Source organism: Zootoca vivipara, chromosome 4 (genome assembly GCF_965207765.1).
Source record: "Zootoca vivipara chromosome 4, rZooViv2.hap1.1, whole genome shotgun sequence".
Lineage (NCBI taxonomy): Eukaryota > Metazoa > Chordata > Lepidosauria > Squamata > Lacertidae > Zootoca > Zootoca vivipara.
The window spans coordinates 49,494,579-49,514,840 of NC_142587.1; the positions used below are offsets into that span (position 1 = coordinate 49,494,579).

Consider the following 20,262-nt stretch of genomic DNA (forward strand, 5'->3'; position numbering starts at 1 on the left):
GGTGGGTGGGTCTTGTTGTCTGGGCAGCCCAGAACCTCCATACACACTGCCCAGGCTTGTACTCCAGAGAGGTCACTTTAGTGCTGCTAACACAGCAGAAACAACACGCGGGGCAGCAGTTACGAGTTACCAATCTCTGCAGCCACTGTGATTCTCCAGTCGTTTGACTTTGGCCCTGGAGGCACACACCATTGTTTCTCTCTACAGTTGGATGCCAACAATAACAAATAATATATGGCGTCCTCTGCTTTCCCCTGTTCCGGCACCAAATAGCTTCATCTATGAAACAGTTATCAGACTATCAGAACTGTTGTTCACAAGTTTCGTTAGGCTGGAGTAAACAACTGATAAATTAACATACAATGCTACAACATTAGTAGAAAGAACTAAAGTCATTGGATGGTGGGGCCCAACATTTCTCAAGCTTCTGGACAAAACTGCCAGATAGTAAGAAATGAGTAAACAATGGAAGAAAAAACAGCACTGTTTCCATTTCCCTAGAATGCATTTTAACTCATCTGTCAAATGTTCTTCATCCTGAGTGAATACAATTTTTCAAGGTCCATTTCAAGAGAACTATAGCAGAATTTGATTCTGTTGTAGCTTTTTGATTTGGGCAAATTTGGCCAGAGGGCTCCTGAAAGCTAAAGGACTCGTAGGCCTCGATATGTTTTGCCTGCATTTCTGCAGGAGAATGCGTTTTTTCTGCTTTCTTTCACTACCTGACGTCTCCTTATTTTGCTGTGTTTTAGTTTTACGGGAACCATATACAGTCCGCGTGGAGGACCAGAAAGCCATGAGAGGCAATGTAGCGGTCTTCAAGTGCATTATCCCCTCCTCTGTGGAGGCATACATCACTGTTGTCTCATGGGAGAAAGACACAGTCTCACTCGTCTCAGGTAGGCCTTTACTTCATGGTCTCATACCACCTTCAGCATCTACTTTTTCTGCTATGTTTGATGTTTCCTTTGAGTTGAAGGTAGCTGGCACCAGTATTTTGGAATGCCTTCCCTACTGAAATAGGAAAGGCCCCTTAGTATTGGCATAATTCTGGATCCTGAAAACATTCCTTTTAAGGCAAGTGTTCCCCTAAACTGAACTTCTGTTCTTAATGTATTCATTGTTTTTAGCTGTTTTAATTGCCATGCTTTTTTTATCATATATTTTAATGAAGGTTGTTTTAGTGTCCCAATGGAATGGTCATTGTGTTTTTTTTAGTTATATATGATTTTTATAATTGATTTTATAGTTGTAAACTGCTTAGAAGCCACTTTAGCATGCAAATGTTAAACAACTTAATTATAAATGTGCATGTGTGTGACAGCAGGTTATATATCACCTTGTCAATGGATGAGGATGAATTTATCAACACATCAGATGGTGTTTCATGGTAGAGGGTGAGATGCAACAGTCCTCTTCCCCTGGGCTTAATTTTAAATAGGTTTGGCATATCGCTATAATAATATTTACTGGGTTGTGATTGCTGAAGTTTGGTTACTTATACTTGTTTTAGCCCCAATAAAGCCTGCAACTAGTTTCTATACTCGGTATTGCATACTGACTATAATAAGTAATATTTAGAGTTTTTCACAAGCATGCTATTCAAATGTTCTTTAATTAATTACATGTTTCAAATAATGTCTGCTGTGTAAGATATATGTATTTATTTGTATTATTGGCATATTGTAAAATGAGTTTCTTTGCTTTGTCAGGTGAAAAATGTAGACTGATAGCTGAAAAGTATGCTATATTCATAATAAAACTTACTTTCATTAGCTTTTTAAAAATGTGTTGACTTCAGTACAGTATATAAAAAGTCTACATTAAGAACATGTAGTTTCCTACAAATGTTTTTTTTTAAAAAAAACCCTAAGTGATTTATGTCCATGCTATTATAATAGAGATATTTAGAATACTTTTAAATCCAAATGCTTGGATTTAGACTTTTCTTGCACCAGTGGGACCATCCTTTAAGCAGAGTTCCATTCAGAGACACTCCCACTGTTAGAAAAAGGGGACCAAAACTTTTGCTGATTTCCCATTCCCCTTGCAGTTCTTTGTGCCCTACAAAGAACCCTCTGGCACAGGATGGGAAGTGGTACTGGGGGAAGAATGGGGAATTGACAGAAGTTACATTATGTGTAAGTTGTTAACAACACGTTTTTATACACACAAGAGGTGGAGCTGCCATTATTATGTATGTGGACACACAGATACTGACTACTGTAGTATGAAGACAGTAAAAAAAAAAGTTGAATGCTGTAGTAGGAATTATAGTAAAAATAAAAAAAGTTGAATGCTGTAGTAGGAATTATAGTCCCCTGTAAGTGAACCTCCTGTATGTGTAAGGGCAGAAATTAAATTGAATATGTGCTCTAGTAAATGAAGCTTGCATTTGACAAGCATAGATGTATGTTGAACCCTGATGTTCTATCTGTCTCATAATAGCTTTGCTTGATCTGTGTTGTAGAATGCCACCTTCAGAGGTAAACTCCATGCCCTGCTTTTTAATAGTTACAAAGAGATTCCATTTTCAGACTTACTTAGTTCTCAGTGCCCCTTGAATTATGTGCCAAATTCCAACTTTTTGTTTTGGGTGGTTTGGAAATACCATGATCATTTTGAGAGAAAGTAGAACACATGCCATGTTTCCAGATTTATTTATTTTTTGTATTTGGGGTGTCCTGGACTATGTGGCTACCAAACTTCATGGCTGTAGCCCAGTGGGGAGTGCCCTAACAATTACAATGTCTCAGTCCCTTCCTACTTGGCTGTTTTGATGCATGGCTTGGCTTGGCATGCTATCCATGGCTTGGTTGCATCTCAAACCGCTACTGGTTGGGCTTTCTCCAAAGAGCTAGCCATTGTGGGTTTTATGCCAGGCTATATCCATGTCTTCAGTCCCTCTTCTGCCCCAAATGGGCTAACAGCCATAAGATATAGCTCAGATTTGGCCCATGGTTTATAACTCATAGTTTGTCCAGGAGAGCAGAAAGCCTGGGTTTGGATGACATATTAAGCAAAACTATTTTGGAAGGTTGTGAACCAAATTACAGGACACAAAAGTAGAATTCTGCAATGAAAATAGAAGCAGATTACTGAAATGAAAGAACAATACAAATAGGTTGCAGTAATATGATATTTTCGGTATTTTGTGGGAAGTGAAAGTACAAAGTAGTACTGAGATATTCTTGGCAGGTGCTTGATACTCCTTTAGTTGACTGCAATACAAACAGATGTGAACTTTACCCCGCTGATTTATATTGAGCGCTCTGTTCAGACAAATAAAGCTTCAACAACCCCCAACACAACCAGTGCCCTTATGTCACAATGACAGAGCCTATGACTTTGGTCTAGGGTTGCAAGAAATATGGACTCACATGCAGTTAATTAAAAAGAACAACACTATAGGCAGTAGTAACTCACTAGTCATCACCTTCAGAGACATAAGGCTTTTCATGGTCTGGGTCCATGTTGAGCTCATATGTTTGGTTTCTTTCATTCTTTTCTTCTCTGCAATTTGGCACAAATTAAAATATAGCAGTAAAGCACAGCATGCAAATTATGGTTTAACTCTACATTTCAAATGGTAACACTAGCGCAGTCTACTTATCTGCTTTTGAGGGGGACAGGAAAGACAGGACTCATTTATTGCAGTGAGTACCGGTATTTCAGGGAGATGATGAAAATTTAAATACTGGGGGGTGAGGAGAAGAATGAAGTTTGTTACTCTGCAGGGAAACCTCTTGAACAATGTGATTTATAATTATGGTATGTATGAGCCACTCTTGCTGACTAAGGAGGCTTGATGGCTTACTGCTTAGCACTAGTTTTCTCTGCCCTCAGCCACTAATCACTGATAGCTGGTTCTGTATTTCACTCTTATTTGTCTTAACAAGGCTGCTTGCAATACACAGATGGGGGTGGTCTTTTTTTTAAAAAAAAAGACAAAGGAAAAAAAGTGTTCATTGATTCCTCACTCATTACAGAATGAATAATTAACAAACAACTCATGTTCCTTTAAGTGGCTATCACTCCCTAGGGTGAGATGGGGAGGGGGCAGAGAAATGACTGCAAAGGATGATCAGAGGAAATAAGTGGGGAAATGGTGGATGTATGGAAATGAATGGAGAAAATATGAAGAGGTCAAGTGAGGAAAAGAATAGGAAGGAAGCAAAGAAAGGGCTTCTTTGTGTATCAGGAGATGGGGGTTCCAGTTAAGCACTTTAGATTTTTCCCAAATGGTGTCGCCAGACTTCCCAAAGCTGCACTACCATTTTATTTTCCCTCCCCTCACACCACCATTCTCTTTGCTATGTATGGGGTCATCGGGAATTTTTGGGCACTTGGACACCCAGTGTCAACTAATAACAACAGAGGTTTTCAACCTTTCTGGGTTCTTGACCAACCACATTCTTTCTGTGGCACCCCTGTGGGGTTCAGGAGTCCAGTTAGGTGACCCCTTGCCTGCAGAACCAGCAGCCTCTCTGACCAGCCCCAGAGGCATCATTTGCCTGTGGAGCTTGTAGCCAGGGCTGCTGCAACAAAACAGCCATGCAAGCCTTTGGGAGGCAGATACACGAGAGGGCATTAAAGGAGAGAGGGAAGGAAAGAGGGACAGAGGCCAGTGTTGCCCTGACCATCCTTCAAGGCACCCCTGGTGCCACAGCACACTGGTTGAAAACCATTGAATAACACAAACTATCCAATTGTCTTCATAGTTCAGTGCCAACATGGAAGTCTCATTTAGTGACTTGTTGAAGTTGTTGTGGCTGGAAGTGGTACTTAGGAACTTTCTCACATAATCAGTTGAAAGGTTCATCATGATGCCCACCCAGGTCCATGCAGAGGAAGGGGCAGCTGGTTACACTTGCCCCAGGCCTCAGAGGACTAAGCTGGCCAGGGGGCCCCCCTCCAAGGATCGGCTGCTTTTTTCTTTGTGTTTATAACTTTATTCTAATAAGACTCTCACCCCATGCCTCAGACTTGGTGCCTCACCCACCTCTCCAGATGTCAATAGTAACAAGTACTATTCAAATTGGTGTCCCCCTGTTGCACAACTCTGCTCATAGTTGACCTCTGGTTGGCCTCTGTGAGAACAGGATGCTGAACTAGATGGGCCATTAGCCTGATTCAGCAGGTTCTTATGTTCAGTTTATATGAGGCTGGCCAGATTCTTTTGGCTTCCCTTTGGTCTTCCTGGGTTGATGAGCTGCAGTACTTTTCTCCATGCATTATCCACCTGACACTGCAGCAAATCGAAGTCAATAGCTCTCTCAGCCTTAGAGCTGTCACAACAGTATAAGGAGTAAGGTGCTTGTGCTTTGTTGCCAGAATTCCCAGTTTGAGTCCTCTGACACCGTATAGAACAGGAGTGAAGAGGCAGCCAGATTCTGTCAGGCATCGGTCTCCTCCAGACTTCAAACCTGATGTCTCCTCAGAGGAGGTGCAGGGGTCTAGAACCCCACAGTGGCTGTGGCCCTGAAGACTGTGCCCTAGAACTGGAGGCTCCCATGCCAGCTGCCTGGGTTTTTGGCCAGTTCTCAGACTCCCCATCTCTCCCTTGTCTTCCCCAGGGCCACAGAAAGAGAGGAGATGGTGAACCAGGCAGGAGTTTCAGAGCCATCACTGAAGGGCCCAGCTGCAGATGAGGCTTCTTAGGAGACAATATAGAGAGAAGAGAGAAAGGTATTGATGCTTCTCCATTGCTCTCAGAGAGATCAGCAAGGCCATATTTCTATCCCTACAAATCTCTCTCAAAGCAATGGGGAATTATCAAGTTCTGCCTCTCCCAGGGAGCACTGCCACATTCCGTTGGCATCAGGAGCTCTGCATGCTAGCTAGCATCTCATCCAGGCATCTGGAATTGCAATTTAAAACAAACAAACCAGGATGCAGAGAGGCAGCCCCTGGACCGCTCATAATGCAAATACATAAGCTATCTTGGAATCTGGTAATGTGTAGATTCCAAAGCAGGCCCCTGAACTGATCTGCACATTTGGATCAGGGGGAGTTTGCTTTGGAAACCCACCCCATCTTTCCCTGGCCCAGATCTATTTCATGTGGTGCACTGGTAGAATCTGGTTTGTCACCATTGAGTGAGGGGCAGCTGGGTGCAGCAGGATTCCCACCACCTTTGCTTTCCATATTTCTGCACTTGTTTCAGGACTATTTATTCTGGTCTTGACCAGGCATCCCCAAACTCCAGATGTTTTGGACTACAATCCCCATCATCCCTGATCACTGGTCCTGTTAGCTTAGGGATCATGGGAATTGTAGGCCAAAACATCTGGAGGGCCATGGTTTGGGGATGCCTGGTCTTGACCAACTCAAGGCAATGAGTGGCTTGGTCATGGCAGTGTAGCTGCAGAGTACCAAAAGCAGTATTCCCTGTTCTTAATTTTCCTCAGAGGGTGCATCTGACCAAGGAAGCTCCCTGTAAAGTGCTGACAGACTTGATGTGAAGAATAAAACTGATGTAGGAGCTCATTCATTTTAATGAAAGTATGCTTTACTGCTCAAAAGCCATTATGTGATAAAGCTTTTGTCTATGCATGTGGTTTAGCTGAGGATTTTCAAGTGGCTCAGAGTAGAAAACCTCCACTGTGAATGACGACTAACCTGTGTTTTATTTTGATATGAAGAGAGGTTGACATTTTGAATTGAGCTGGAAATGGTGTTGCCCTATGAAGCTGATTGAAAAGTTTAATGAGTTAAAACAAGAACCACATTATTAGAGACACTGACACACCATTGACACGGGCACAATATTGCAGAGACTGGATCATCTTCCCAAAGTCAACTAATTTCTAATATTATACCCATTCATATAAAATGCAGCATGGGACCCAAATTGGTTTTGAAATTATATTTCATTGAGGTTCTTCCTCCCCTTAAACATGAGTGTTTACAGAAAAGACAAAACAAAAAGCAAAACCCTGAAGAGTTTCTCTCCGTGATTTTGCTCTTGTTTGTTACTATACACAAAACCACAAACCAGCAGTTCTTGTTGACATTGTGAAAAGTGGTCCTTTGAAATTATATTTGACAAAGGCATTTTATATGCTTATATGTGACAGGGTATTCTGGAAGCTAGAAGGCACCTGTAATTTTATATATATAACCAGAAATCCAAACAGCAGCTTTCAATTTTGTCAGTAATAATTTACCTGATTTTTCACTTTCTAAATGTGCTCAGCATTTGAATCAAGCCATAACTCTATTCATAATTTACATGGAAAATAATCTAGATTTTAAAAATATTTTAGATCAAGATCATAGCTAAAAATATAGCTAAAGAACCTGAGGTGATGTAAAATAATAATTCACAAAGGGCTATGTTTTTGTTTAAACCCCTGAAATATGGTTGTAAAAAATAATTATATTTGCTAGAGTAATATTTAATCCAGGTGCTTAAAATTTAATTTGGAGCTTTCTTGTGAAGCCATTGATGGGCCCTTTTACAGTGGCCAGTCATTTACCAGTATGGCACCCCTAGTATATAGCTGACTCCCCCAGCAGACTGCTTGGTTATTTGAGTATAACAAACATGTGTGTGTAAATAATATCCCAATTGCTCATCATTCAATAATTCCACTAATACATGTTTTTAGGATACCCGTTATTTTTGAAGCAGAAGTGTATGTTTTTATCAAGCACTCAAATGCTATTAATGTTGAACCAGTAGAAATGTTTACCGCAGGCCACAGAGACCAACATGATGCCAGGATTTCAGCTGACAGAGCAGTGTGATCCATACAGACCTGTCAACAAAAGCAGGTCAGCAGGATTGAGCAAGGGGGGAAAATCAATAATTCTTTGAATTAATCATGTGGCTGCCAGGGAGAATTATGGGTGCATGAAATGAAGTACGTAGGTATACATACAGCTATAGCACCTATTGCTTTTTCATTTTCCTTGGGGGAAAAAAACCCCTGTTAGGTTTCTCTGATTCTTTTTGATCTTGCTTCATTCTCCCATATTTTAGTGGGGTCAAGCTTGTCCTGTGTATCTGCCTAAAATTCAGAGTCTTGACATCAGGCAAGTCGCTGAATGCTTGCCAGAGAGCAGGGGAGAACATATTGTTGTCCTTGAGGCTGATTTCCCCCCCTGTATCTGGATTTTTTGCCTTAACAGCTATGAATTAATAGAGGAGGGCTGGGTTCATTGTGCCTGAGCCTCGATAGATAATGGTGCATTCTGTGCAGTGAATCGGACTCTAAAGCAATTAATGCTTCATTGCACAAGAGTTAAAAAAATCCATTGCTCTGCTGTTGATGTCTCAGGTGAGCTCCTGTCCTGGCATCTAACTGAGCACTTCTGCAGTATGAGCTTTGACCTTTCTGAATAATAATAAAAAATCTACACCTCTGTATTTGTGTTGACCTAGCTTCTCTGTCTGACTCTCTTTCTCTCAGCTGTACCTCACAGGTAGCCATGCTCCATTCTCTTCTTACTGAAAATGAAGAACAGGAATGTCAGCCCTATAGATGCTATTTAGATCTATGCTTTCGATTATTATTTTTTTAAATTGCTTCCTTATTCGAATTGTGACTTTAAAAAAAAATCTATTTTTTTTAAATGTAGCTTAGGGAGAACTGCTTTTGTTGGGTTGCTAATAAACTGAATAAATAAATGAATATAAATAAAAGTGTATGGCAATCAGAAATAACAAGCATATAAAGACCTACAAGGGAGCTAGGAAAAAATGATGCTACCAGTTAACTTTACAAATGGTAAGAACCAGTGCTTTTTTCCTTTAAAAAATGTTTAGGGGTACTCTCATTTTCCTACTCATATTGAAACAATGGCCCTCAATGAGGCCAAACTTAGATTCACAAAATGTTTGGGGGTATGCATCCCCCCACGTCCCACCAGGAAAAAAAAACACTGGTAAGAACATAAGAAGAGCCTGCTGGATTAGGCCAATGGCCCATATAGTCCAGCATCCTGTTCTCACTGTGACTGACCAGATGTGGGGAAACTGCCAGACAGAAACCCAGTACAAGAGCAATCGCCCCTCCTGTGGTTTGCTGCAGCTGGAATTCAGAAGCATTGCTGCCTCTAGCTGTGAAGGCAGACCATGGCCATCAGAGTTAGTAGCTATTGATAGCCCTCTCCTCCATGAATCCACCGTTAAGGCCACCCAAGTTGGTCTCTTATGGGAGAAAATTCCATAGTGGGGTAGGGAGGCTCCCCCCCCCCCCCGGCCAAAGGCCACATTTCCACAAGGTCAGTTGTGCCGAGGGCTGCATACTGATGTTGTGGGGCCCATGAGCCAAAATTGGGTGGAATACTTACTTTCCTTCTCTTTCTTTCTTCAGCCTCCCCTCCACCCTGCCAGTCCCAACTTTTGCCACCTACTGTACTTGGAATCATTTACCCTTGGGCCACAGGTTGTTTGCCCTAGAGCTCGTTCAGAGGCAAAAAAATAGTACAGTGGTACCTTGGTTCCGAAACTCAATCCGTTCCAGAAGTCCGTTTCAAAACCAAAGCATTCCAAAACCAAGGCGCGTTTTCCTATAGAAAGTAATGCAAAACGGATTAATCTGTTCCAGATTAAACAACCCCTGAAACAGCAATTTAACATGAATTTTACTATCTAATGATACCATTGATCCATAAAATGAAAGCAATAATCAATGTATTGTACTATAAAATAAATAAGACAGTATTATTGAGGATAAAAATAAAAATTAATTTTTTTCTTACTTGCACTGATGATAGTCATTGTTTGGATGGGTTTTTTTCAACCATTTCAGCAGTCACACATTCAATCAATCAGTAGCTGAACTGGGTTCCACACAGTCACAAAAACAAATTAACTGAAAAAGCCTCAAAACCCAAACCACAAAATAAATAGCAAAAAAAAAGCGCCAAACTTAATCCGTTCCGGAAGTCTGTTTGACTTTCGAAATATTCAAAAACCAAGGCACAGCTTCTGATTGGTGCAGATGCCCTGGAAACAATAGCCAACAGCCGCATTGGACATTCTGCTTCCGAAAAATGTTCGAAAACAGGAACACTTACTTCCGGGTTTAAATATATTTGAGAACCAAAGCATATGAGAGCCAATGTACCACTGTACTTGCCAGTGTTGTATGAAGTTTCGTAAGTGCTTCTATTGATATATTTTCTCTGGAGCAGTGGGAGCAGCCCTTCCCCGCCCCTGCCCCCGGTACTTCACTAGACCCAGTCCTGCACCTGTAACTTATAAAATGTGCATATATAATGGGAGGTGAAGGAGGAGCTTTCCTTGCTGCTGTTGGGGTGGAGTAGACCGCGAAGAAGAATTTGTGTGCGTTTGCTAATTTAGAGGAAGAAAAATACCAAGGGAATTTGCTGTTGACGTGGTAAGTCATTGCTGCAAGGAAGTACACAGGCTTGCACAATCCCCACATTTTTGACACCCCACCTTGAAACAGCTGCATGAGAACTCATGCAGCATAGTGAATAAGCACCTGCTCTCTGCTGCACCAAATCACACTTGAAGGCTACAGAACGTTAAACTGAAAACACTCACAACAAGCTACTATGTGGCTGTACCCTAAACAGTAGCTTCTATGCCCTCTTCTTTAATGCGTGAAGGATTTATCCTCTGTAAAACAGCAATAGCTTTAGGGGAGAGAGAAGATACATACATAAAATTGTGGCAAAAACCTAAAGCTTTGCCTCTGCTTTGTTGTGAATTTGGTTACAGACAGCCAAGAAGATTAATGTTCCTGTGTTTACATCTTACAGGCCACCTACTGTAAGAGAGAGAGAGCTGCATTCTCCCCTCCCCCTAAACAAATGCACATTCTATATTTTTCAGATGTCGAAAATTGTCATGTACAACTAGAAGAAGGTCACTTTTAGCTCTTCACCTAGGGATAAAATCTGACTGAATTCCATTTGGGGAATGGCCTAGTACTTGATGTCTGCTTTCACTGTGAATTCAAATTTATTTCCCCCTTTTATCTATGGGCTTTTAAAAACAAATGGATCGTGATGTGCTACTTCTGGAAGGTCAGGGCTACCCAGTTCAGGGATTCTGTGATTCAGCAGAGAAAACAGAGTTGACTTGCATCATTTTTCTTTCAGATAATGCTGCAAATGACTTGTATGTTTGCTTCTCTAATCTGTTTTCCACAAGGTGGCCCCAGAATTGCTGAGAAGGTTTCGAAAAGGCATTTGGATTCAGGGAACATGTTTGAATGTTGGGTTCTGAATTACAAAGCTGTGGGCTTTGAACTCCTCAGAGTAGCCCTCTCTCTGTAGTCTTCCAAATGTATACCATGGGCAAAGGTAAAAGTAGCTGTGTTAATTAAGCCAAACTCACAAAGAAAAAGTGGGTTTTACAGACCGAGTGTAATGACCCCCCCCCCAAAAAAAAGAGTTTCTTGGCAGGACTCTGACAAAAAGAGAAGGAAGATAATTGAGCCCTGCTCTGCTGCTCACATCCTGGCCATTGGCTTGCAGAATCAATTTTTAGGGCTCCATGTGATTCTTTGGAGACATTTTGGATATGTAATGACATTAAACATCTTTTGCTCACCCGCTAATGATAATTTTCGATGTGCATTTGATTACAATTTAATGAAGGTCATTAAAGCTGGAAGAAGAAGGACCCAAATTAACATGTTTTATCTGCTTTGGTGCAGCTTCTCAGAATAATAACTGGACCAATTTGGAACGTGCTATTGTCCTTCTACTAATAAAAAAACTCTTTGCCCTCAAAGTCATGTTGTTCAAAAGAACACAACGTCTGAAGGGCCAGCTAAGGGACAATAAGAGTGTGGAACATTCCACAAGGCCACAACCCCTTAGAGTGTTCTCAGCCCTCTCTTACATCAGAGAGCAGTCTCTGCTTGCAGATCCAGCATACGGAGAGGGCTGGGCTCTTGCAGGCCAACTGCTATTCTTGTCTTCCTTCTTTTCTGGAGGAATTGCTGTTGAATATCCTCCCTTGCAATCTATCTCTGTCCTATAACTTTCTCTGCTGGGGCATCTTATGCACTTGACCCCTTAAGGTGAGCAATTCTTACGTATTTAACTAAAATGCCAAGGGAACTTTCCTGATGAAACAAAACAAGTCAGTAGGTGAGATGTAATGCTAGTCATACGCAGAGTAGACCCATGGAGATCAATGGACTTAACTCTAGTTTTTTGTATAACTTGGTTTGATATAATGAAGTATGTTTTGAAAGAGCAAAATATTCAGGGGAATTTATCCAGACTTTGATGGCACCGACCTTAAATGCAAGCCCAAACCAAAGGCATTGCCCAGCAGACTTTGCAGCCTGGCTGTATGCTTCAGAATTTCTCGTTAAAGCATTGCCCTGAGGCAAGTACCCATCCACTCATCAGAAACTGGGGTATCTTATGCTCCTGCCTGCTCAAGGTGAAAAATGCCTGTATATTTAACTAAATAGGCTCCCATTAAGGATGCAAAAATAGCTTTGATTTTATTTAAGAGGAACAGCCTGAATAAATGGTGCAGTTAAACTGCTACATACAAATCATCTAAGCTTCAACAGTTTTAAATCAGAGGAAATAAGATATTCTGCAGTAATGTTCTGTAGGATGAAGCTAACAGATACAAAACACATGAGATGCTCACTTAATTGAACCTATAGAGGCCTTCCTCCCCCCCCTCAAACAAACACACTGACAAGAAATGCAATATCATCTGCAATAGATTCTAGTTTAAGCTACTTAACATGCACTGATGCTTCAGATGAGGCATAAACTAGAAGATTAAGATGCAGCTTGAAATCAGCCACAACATATGCCATTTCTAAAAAGACATAACTCCAAAATATCAATAGAGAAAACCATGTAAAAGAAGAGGGCCAGGACCTTTGCGATTCCAAAGGCTTTAATTGAATTTGCATGCGCTGATGAATACCTTCATTACCTTTTAAATGTTCAGTCTTGCTGCTTCCTTGCAGTAAATGCTTAAATAATAGCATAGTTAACAAGAAGATGATGCCATATAAGCCAGGGTGACTTTGGAAAGTGAACAGATGGGGAAGCACCACTTTTTGTGTGTGTTTCCAGTAGAAATATTGACAAGGGAGCTTTCACAGCTGCAGGATGAGATGTGTGATGTTACATCCACATATTGTGCATACAAGTGCTGGAGAAATGTTTGCTGGAAAGAAACACACACACACTCACATATACCACACTCGGCCACCTGAAAAAGATGAGGCAAGTTCAAAACCCTGCACCCCAAGAAATTATAATGTGCCATGAGAATGAGGCAACAAAGAAGAAGGTCTTCTGGGGAGAACTTTAGAGAAACTGGAGGACAGATTTTGTCACAGGAAAAGTGCACATGAAAGGTAGATGTGGACTGCTTATTTGCCCACATGACAGAGTATCCTTGAGTGGTGGGCTTTATGTTTTTGTCAGCAGTCTACGAAGGCTGTGCACTCATGCAGACTAGTTTTAGGGGTAGATGGAGTATTTAGCTGAAACTTACCTTTCACCTTTCCTTAGGTCAGGCTTCATCAAACTCGGCCCTTCAGATGTTTTTTTGGCCTACAACTCCCATGATCCCTAGCTAGTAGGACCAGTGGTCAGGGATTATGGGAATTGTAGTCTCAAACATCTGGAGGGCTGAGTTTCGAGGAAGCCTACCTTAGGTGGTGCTGGTCCTCTGCATCTTGATGCAGAATGCTTCTCACAACAATCTGGCACTGTTAAGTCACTCATATTTGTAAGCACCTTCAGGTTCTTATTATATAAATTTAGGTATAGAAAACAGTGCTGAGCTGATAATTTAATGGTTTTGTGCCATCTGGCATTAACAATGATGGTGTATGCTTTTCTTGGATTCTATAGTTATTGGAGTGGGAGACATTGGGGGCATCTCATCTGCTGTATTGTATGACTGACAATGACACCATGCTGGGTTTCAGGGAGGAAGATGTGACAAAATAGTTCATAGCCAGTCACAGAGTAGTATGAGGTGTGGCTACCTGGCCCGTGTGCTTAACATTATTATAATAGCTTTGTATGGGATGCCAACTGTATTGCTGTTGAAGATGCACCTGGAAGATCTGCCTCCATCTTCACTCTGATTCAGAGAGAAAAAGTCATTGCATTGGAAAGTGAAGGTAGGAGTATGAAGCAAGTTTAAGAAATTTGGAAACAACATATCCACACAATTGGTAGTGGCATTTCAATTTTCCGTAAAACTTTCACACTCCCAAAGGATTTTAAAGTGCCTGGCAAGTAAATAGCCAGCCTTTTTAGGAAAACCTGAAGACTGACCTTTGTATGGGTAGGTGCAAGGAACAAATACTTCGAAACTGTTTCACAATCCCATTTTCTTCCCTACTGAGATTTTGACTACTCATGGCTGCTTTTTCATTTTTTAATGGTTATATATTTCACTGAATGAGTGATCCTAAGGGAGTACTCAATTCACTTATTTTCAGATCAATTCCCAAATGTGTGCTTCATCCTTCCTAAGTAAACATTTTTACAAAACACTTTGGTCCACCCTCTGTACCTTCCATGGAGATTCTAAACTGGAGAGAGGATTTAACTAAATTGCAGCAGATATTACACACACACACACACACACACACACACACACACACACACACACACCATGGCCAAATATGTATTTGTTCTGTAAGTAGTGCATTATGATGCAGGAAAAAAAATATTGGCGGAAAAATACTCATGTAACAAATAACCACAGTGTTGTGATGCTCTCCCTTCTGTGCTCTTTGTTCACTGGCACACTCACTGAGTCATTCTAGGGTTTCCACAGGTGTAGGGAAGCCCTGATCTTATCCAATCCCCACACTATCTAGGTAAGTGATACGGTAGCAGTGCCGCTGTCAGGAGGATGGCACCAGGCCAGCCAATCCTGTTCAGACTGCGGAGTTCCCTTCCCTTCCCTTCCCTTCTCAGCTCTTGACCTCATTTGTCCACTTTGCTGTTGAATCTGTTTGTCTGTGATTTTAGCTGCCTTTTACACATTTCCCACTTGATATGTTGAGGAAAGGGAGCCAGGATACTGACCTGGTGTTGGGCACACTACTGGTCCTGCTCACTAGTTACCGGCATATTGGTGCAAAGTCTGCAGGGAGGAAGCCTGTATGTGAGCAGCTTGTCATGCATAGCCTTGCACAACATGATTGGGGGTCTCAAACATTGTGTTTTGAGTTGTCCAAAGTTTCCTCCCACTTACAAAGAGAAAGGTGTGTGAATTGTTTGGTGAGGTTGATTAGTACAGCAGGAAAAGCAAAGGAAAACAGGAGACTTGTTTTTAAGGCATGTTGACAGCATTGCCTTGGCCATAGCCTGTGGCTCCAAGGAACTCTAATGCCAAATGACAATAGTGCTTCATGTCATGTAATTTTCAGCTTCTGGTTACCCATGGTGGGGATATCCTTAGGTTCAAGGATGAATGAGGTGATGCACTGAGCCAGAAACCCATGTTTCTACTACGTCTCAGGCTATGGCTGTATTCCTGTGCAAAAAGAGGAGCTTCCATTTCCATCCTAAAATCCCTAGAACCAAGGCCTGCATATTTTCCTGCCCCTATATGCATATATCTCATAGCTAGCATTAACAGGGTATGGAATTGTAAGAAGAGCTAATGAACTCCACGAACAACACAGTGCACTATCTATGCTTGATTAGTTTCTTAAAAAGAGAATTTTACAAGGCACTCAGGGCACATTCCCATTATTTGTTGCTAGCACTAAAATGCATGCCTCAAATTTCTGGTGCTATGCAATGCTGCTGTTTTACAAGTATTTCTTCCTATAATATTGCCAACCAATTATTCCCTACAGGCCTGGTTCAACCCCCCCCCCTTCCCCCAAAAGAACCCACCATGCTTCTCCTCCCCAAATTGACTTTTTTTCCCTACAACTGCTATCCTACTTTACCAGGATAAACGTGGCATCTGTGGATTTGGGTCCTCCCCCTCCCTGCTTTTGTGCCTCTCTACACATCCTTGCAGAGCATCTCCTGGGAGCCATATTCTCTTTGTTCATGTTTTAGTCTTGAAATCAGTGCTTGAATGTAGCTGTACTTTACAGATTGGCAATTTCAGTATAATTAAGCTTCATGAATATGAAGGTTCCTTTAGAATTCCCACAATGCCCTGTGGTTAGATTTAGCAGTAAAATTCTGTCTCTTCTCATTTGTGACCTATTAGGGTGTCACTTTTGCTCAGCAGCTACATGATGTTGATTCTCAAGAACTACAAACTGCATATTTGTTAATTTTTACTCCTTGGCAGATTGACTCTGAAAGGTGCTTAACCAGAATAAGAACAGTTGCATCAACAGATACCGTAATAGCCTTGTGTCCGATAGGAAAACACTGGAGCCCTGAATAGCGACACTAAACACCTGAGGGGCCAGTGTAGATGAGTGTGCTAGCTCTTCTTCCTCCCTCCCTGGTTTTTGTCATCCTTCAAAATGCTCCCTTAACATTTTAGAACCTTAATTATGCAGAGTTCTAAAATGTGCAGGGAGACTTCATAGATGCAAAAGAGCTCCTTGGTTGAGATTATTGCCTTCCATGAGTTGGAAGGCAATAGAAATGGGAATGTGTGTGCAGCTAGCCTATTGATTCCCACTGCCTCCCCCACTGGAACATAGGGAGCTACCTTGGTCATCAAGCTCAGTATTATCTGTAGTGGCTCTCCAGAATTTCAGGTACGGGATGCTCTGAGCCTACCTGCAGATGCTGAGGTTTGAGCTTGGAACCTTATGCATGCAAGGCAGATGTTCTACTACAAGTGCTTGGAAAATCCACACAAGATATTGAGCCAGAAACAGAAATTACACCCCCACCCCACCCCGGTATAATGATTATTTGGTTAACTTTTTATGAATTACGAGTTGAAATAATGTGATGCTGGGGTTTTTTACACTGCTTTTTAGAAATGCATAGAATGAATAAGACTTTGATAACTTAATTGAGAATATGAAAAACCAACACAAAGACTGCCTGGCAGGGTGTGACTAGGTGACCTTTCCTTTTTGACAAACGTTTGGGCGAATTTGATGAATCCTACTGGGAAGGATTGTTTGAATAATATTGATTGATTTGGATAATAAAGAACTGGGAGGACCTTTCTTTGTTGTTGCAGTAGATGAATTGTTTGAAGAAAAGTCAGGCGGGAAGAAGGTGCTATGGAGTTGGCTAATATTGAAATGGATTGATAGAAGAGCTAATGAAGAACGCAATTTAAATAACTGATTAAAAGAGTTGTAATTTGAAATGGATTATGATACTATGGTATTGATCAATGAATTACATAGCAACTGCTATTGAAATGGGAATGAATGCTTTGATATGCTTCTCCATGAAAAAATGAACAAGTAAAAATGGCTTGATTAACTGACATCAATGCTATTGTGAGAAAAGGATGTGAAAACTTTGGACAGGTGGTTGACCCCAACATCTGTGAGGAAAGGTCTGCAGATAGTTATGTTCTTGATGGTTCTGCAGATAGTTATGTTCTAACACATTTTAACTTCCAGTATTGACCATTGCAATGTCCTCAAGAGGAGGTTTCCCCTTAAGGTGACTTGGAAGCTGTGAGTGATGCCATCTAGTGTGGTCCTTCTACTGACTACCATGGTGAAGGTGTGAACATGTTTAACTAATGTCATGGCAACTGCACTGGCTGCCTGTTGGCTTCCAGGAATAATTCAATGTGTGGATACCATTGATGGCCCCAGGCATTTTGCTGCCTGAAGAGCAGCACGTGTCCCCTCTCACCAAGGCAAAAACTTTAAAAAGCCTTGCTACATCAGTCAGGCAACAATTCTTGCCTTTATCTTTTTCTCCACATCCTGCTTCACTCTACTGTGTGGCAAGACTCACCCTGGCTGATGTTGACCTTCTGGCTCAGGGACCAATACCCATTGGGGAGCTGTTTCAGAGGTATTTCAGGAAGCACATTTTGCAGTAGTGTTGTGTGTGTGTGTGTGTGTGTGTGTGTGTGTGTGTGATATTATATATTATTTATAACTAATATAAATATATAAAATTCCCTTTGTTCTTAAAATAGCTTAACATCGGCATAAGGCATGAGCTCTGCTTCGGTATTTTGGTGTCTCCTTTGGCTTGGGGCAACGCTGTCGTTACGAGGTAGAATGCTTGGGAACAAAGTATTGTGACACCTGATCTAATTCACACTTGATTTTGTTTTGCCTTTTAAACCATCCCATCCCTTCTCAGCCTAGGATGTTCATAATAATATCCAAGAGTCTAGCGAAGGTCATGCTGTGTGCATGTGTCATGCTTAATTGTAATTGAACACGTCATTCCTGAATTTCCTTACCCGCCCCAGGACATGGAGTCAGAAAGACTGTATTTAACATCCCAATTAGCTTCCCTGAGGCTCAGAATGACATGGTTAGTGATAGTGCAAGAAAAAAATAAAATAGAAGGTCCTGTTCGCCAAGAAAAAGAAAATAGGGAATTGGATCAAGAGGGAGAGATGGGTCATCTTTCCACTCTTAAGCACAAAATAAATGCAATTTAGTTCAATCATGTCCACTTGAGAAAGTATTAAAATAATGCACATGTAACCTGCTTGACAGCTTGGCCACTAATGGAGTTAAGTGATAAAATGCCTGTTGCCCAGTGCACTAGATAGGGCCCTGAAACTTTGTAGATACAGGTAAGAATCTGGAGGCATTAAGATTCCCAGAGGAGCGGAAGCACCAGTGGCATGTCAGTAATACAGAAATGTCAAGGGAAGGTACACATGAATAAGGAAATGGAAGGAGATGGAAATGAGTGGTGACGATCCAAAATGCTTCAAGTGCTGATTTTAAGTCTGGGAGTTGACGTCATCATTTAAAAAAATATAATAAAAACAAGACAACATTCCCAGTTAGAATTTAGTTGCACAGAAGGAGAGCAAAAGTAATTAAAACAGCTGATAATTTATTAGTGCAACTCAAAATCTCATTTAGAATATGTGTCTGCCTTGACGTTAGGTTTAGTAATGAATACTGGTTAAATATTTTGCTGAAACTCCAAAATATTTTCCCTTGCAATATTTACCTTCCTGTTGTTAATTGTTTATGCCATTTCAGTGAATGCATTTTGTTTAAAGGGATAGAAACCCTGAGACCAAATCACAGGCATATGATATTATAATATGGTTTAGGATAAGGCTTCAATTAGATTGGGTGGTTCAGTATAACAATATTTGGTTAGTTCATTTGGGCTACTAATAATTCAGATACCCAGATTTGCCATTATGATACACCCTTTTGTACACGTGTTAGGAGATTTTATTATTGAAAAAATGTTGTTCACAAACAGGAAGAAAAATAGATATTATGGTAAATGTCTTCTTGTGTGATTGAGTTTTGATGGATTGCTGTTTGAATTTGGCCTACAGGGCATGTGGCTTAGCTTTCATTGTTTTAGCTTTGCCGGATATACCGAATTCTATATGCAAATGTGAAAAGCATGTATTGAATTCCCTTATGAGATTTGATGTGTGTCCATGACAGAGTTGTCACTGCAGGTAGCTAAATTATGTCGTTTTCTTTCTTTCTTGGAATAGAAGGGGCAAAGTTGGTTCTCATAGACCCAAATACATCCATCAAGCAGAATAAAAGAGGCATAGGGAATGAACAGGCTTGGTACAGATCACAAACAACCTGTCTGTTCTTAAAATAAGGTCTTGGCTTTCTTACTTTCTCTAGTACCAGACAGAACGTATGCATACCCTGAATTTTTAAAATGTATGCTTTAATTGTACATGTGTGCTATAATCAAAGAACTGATGTTTTTAATGTGTGCCACAATCAAAATAACCCCTTTAAATGGGGAACATGTGACCATTCAGATGCCATTGGACTATAACTCCAATCATCCCTGACGATTATTATTATTGTTGTTGTTTATTGAATTTATATACTGCCCTATACCCGGAGGTCTCAGGGCGGTTTACAAAATATAAAACCACAAAATACATAATCAAAATAGCAACTTATGGCACCTGCTTTTAGAGCACTGAGAGGCACATTCTTTTGTTTGTTTTTCAAGGTCTTCCCATAAGATTATTTTCAAATTTTCTGCTTTGGGGAAGTGAACTTGGCAGTTTACAATACAAAGAGAGAGAGGGTGGCAGGAGTTTAGAGGAGGCACAGCTGCTCAGATGACCGAATGCTTCAGATGGAAGCGCCAGGTGGATAGCAGCCAGACTCGCTTTACGCACCATAGTGTCCTTAGCATGAGTTGGATGGCTGCAGAGCTTCCCTTCTCTGA

The 20,262-nt window shown here is 41.0% G+C and overlaps 1 protein-coding gene across 1 annotated transcript in view; it reads left to right on the forward strand.

The window, feature by feature from the left end:
• DSCAM (DS cell adhesion molecule) overlaps window positions 1-20,262 on the forward strand; it is a 332,481-nt gene that overhangs the window by 55,741 nt on the left and 256,478 nt on the right. Inside the window, exon 3 of the mRNA XM_035116259.3 lies at window positions 753-899. Within this exon, the coding sequence (XP_034972150.1) occupies window positions 753-899 (147 nt within the window). The remainder of the gene's footprint in view (window positions 1-752; window positions 900-20,262) is intronic.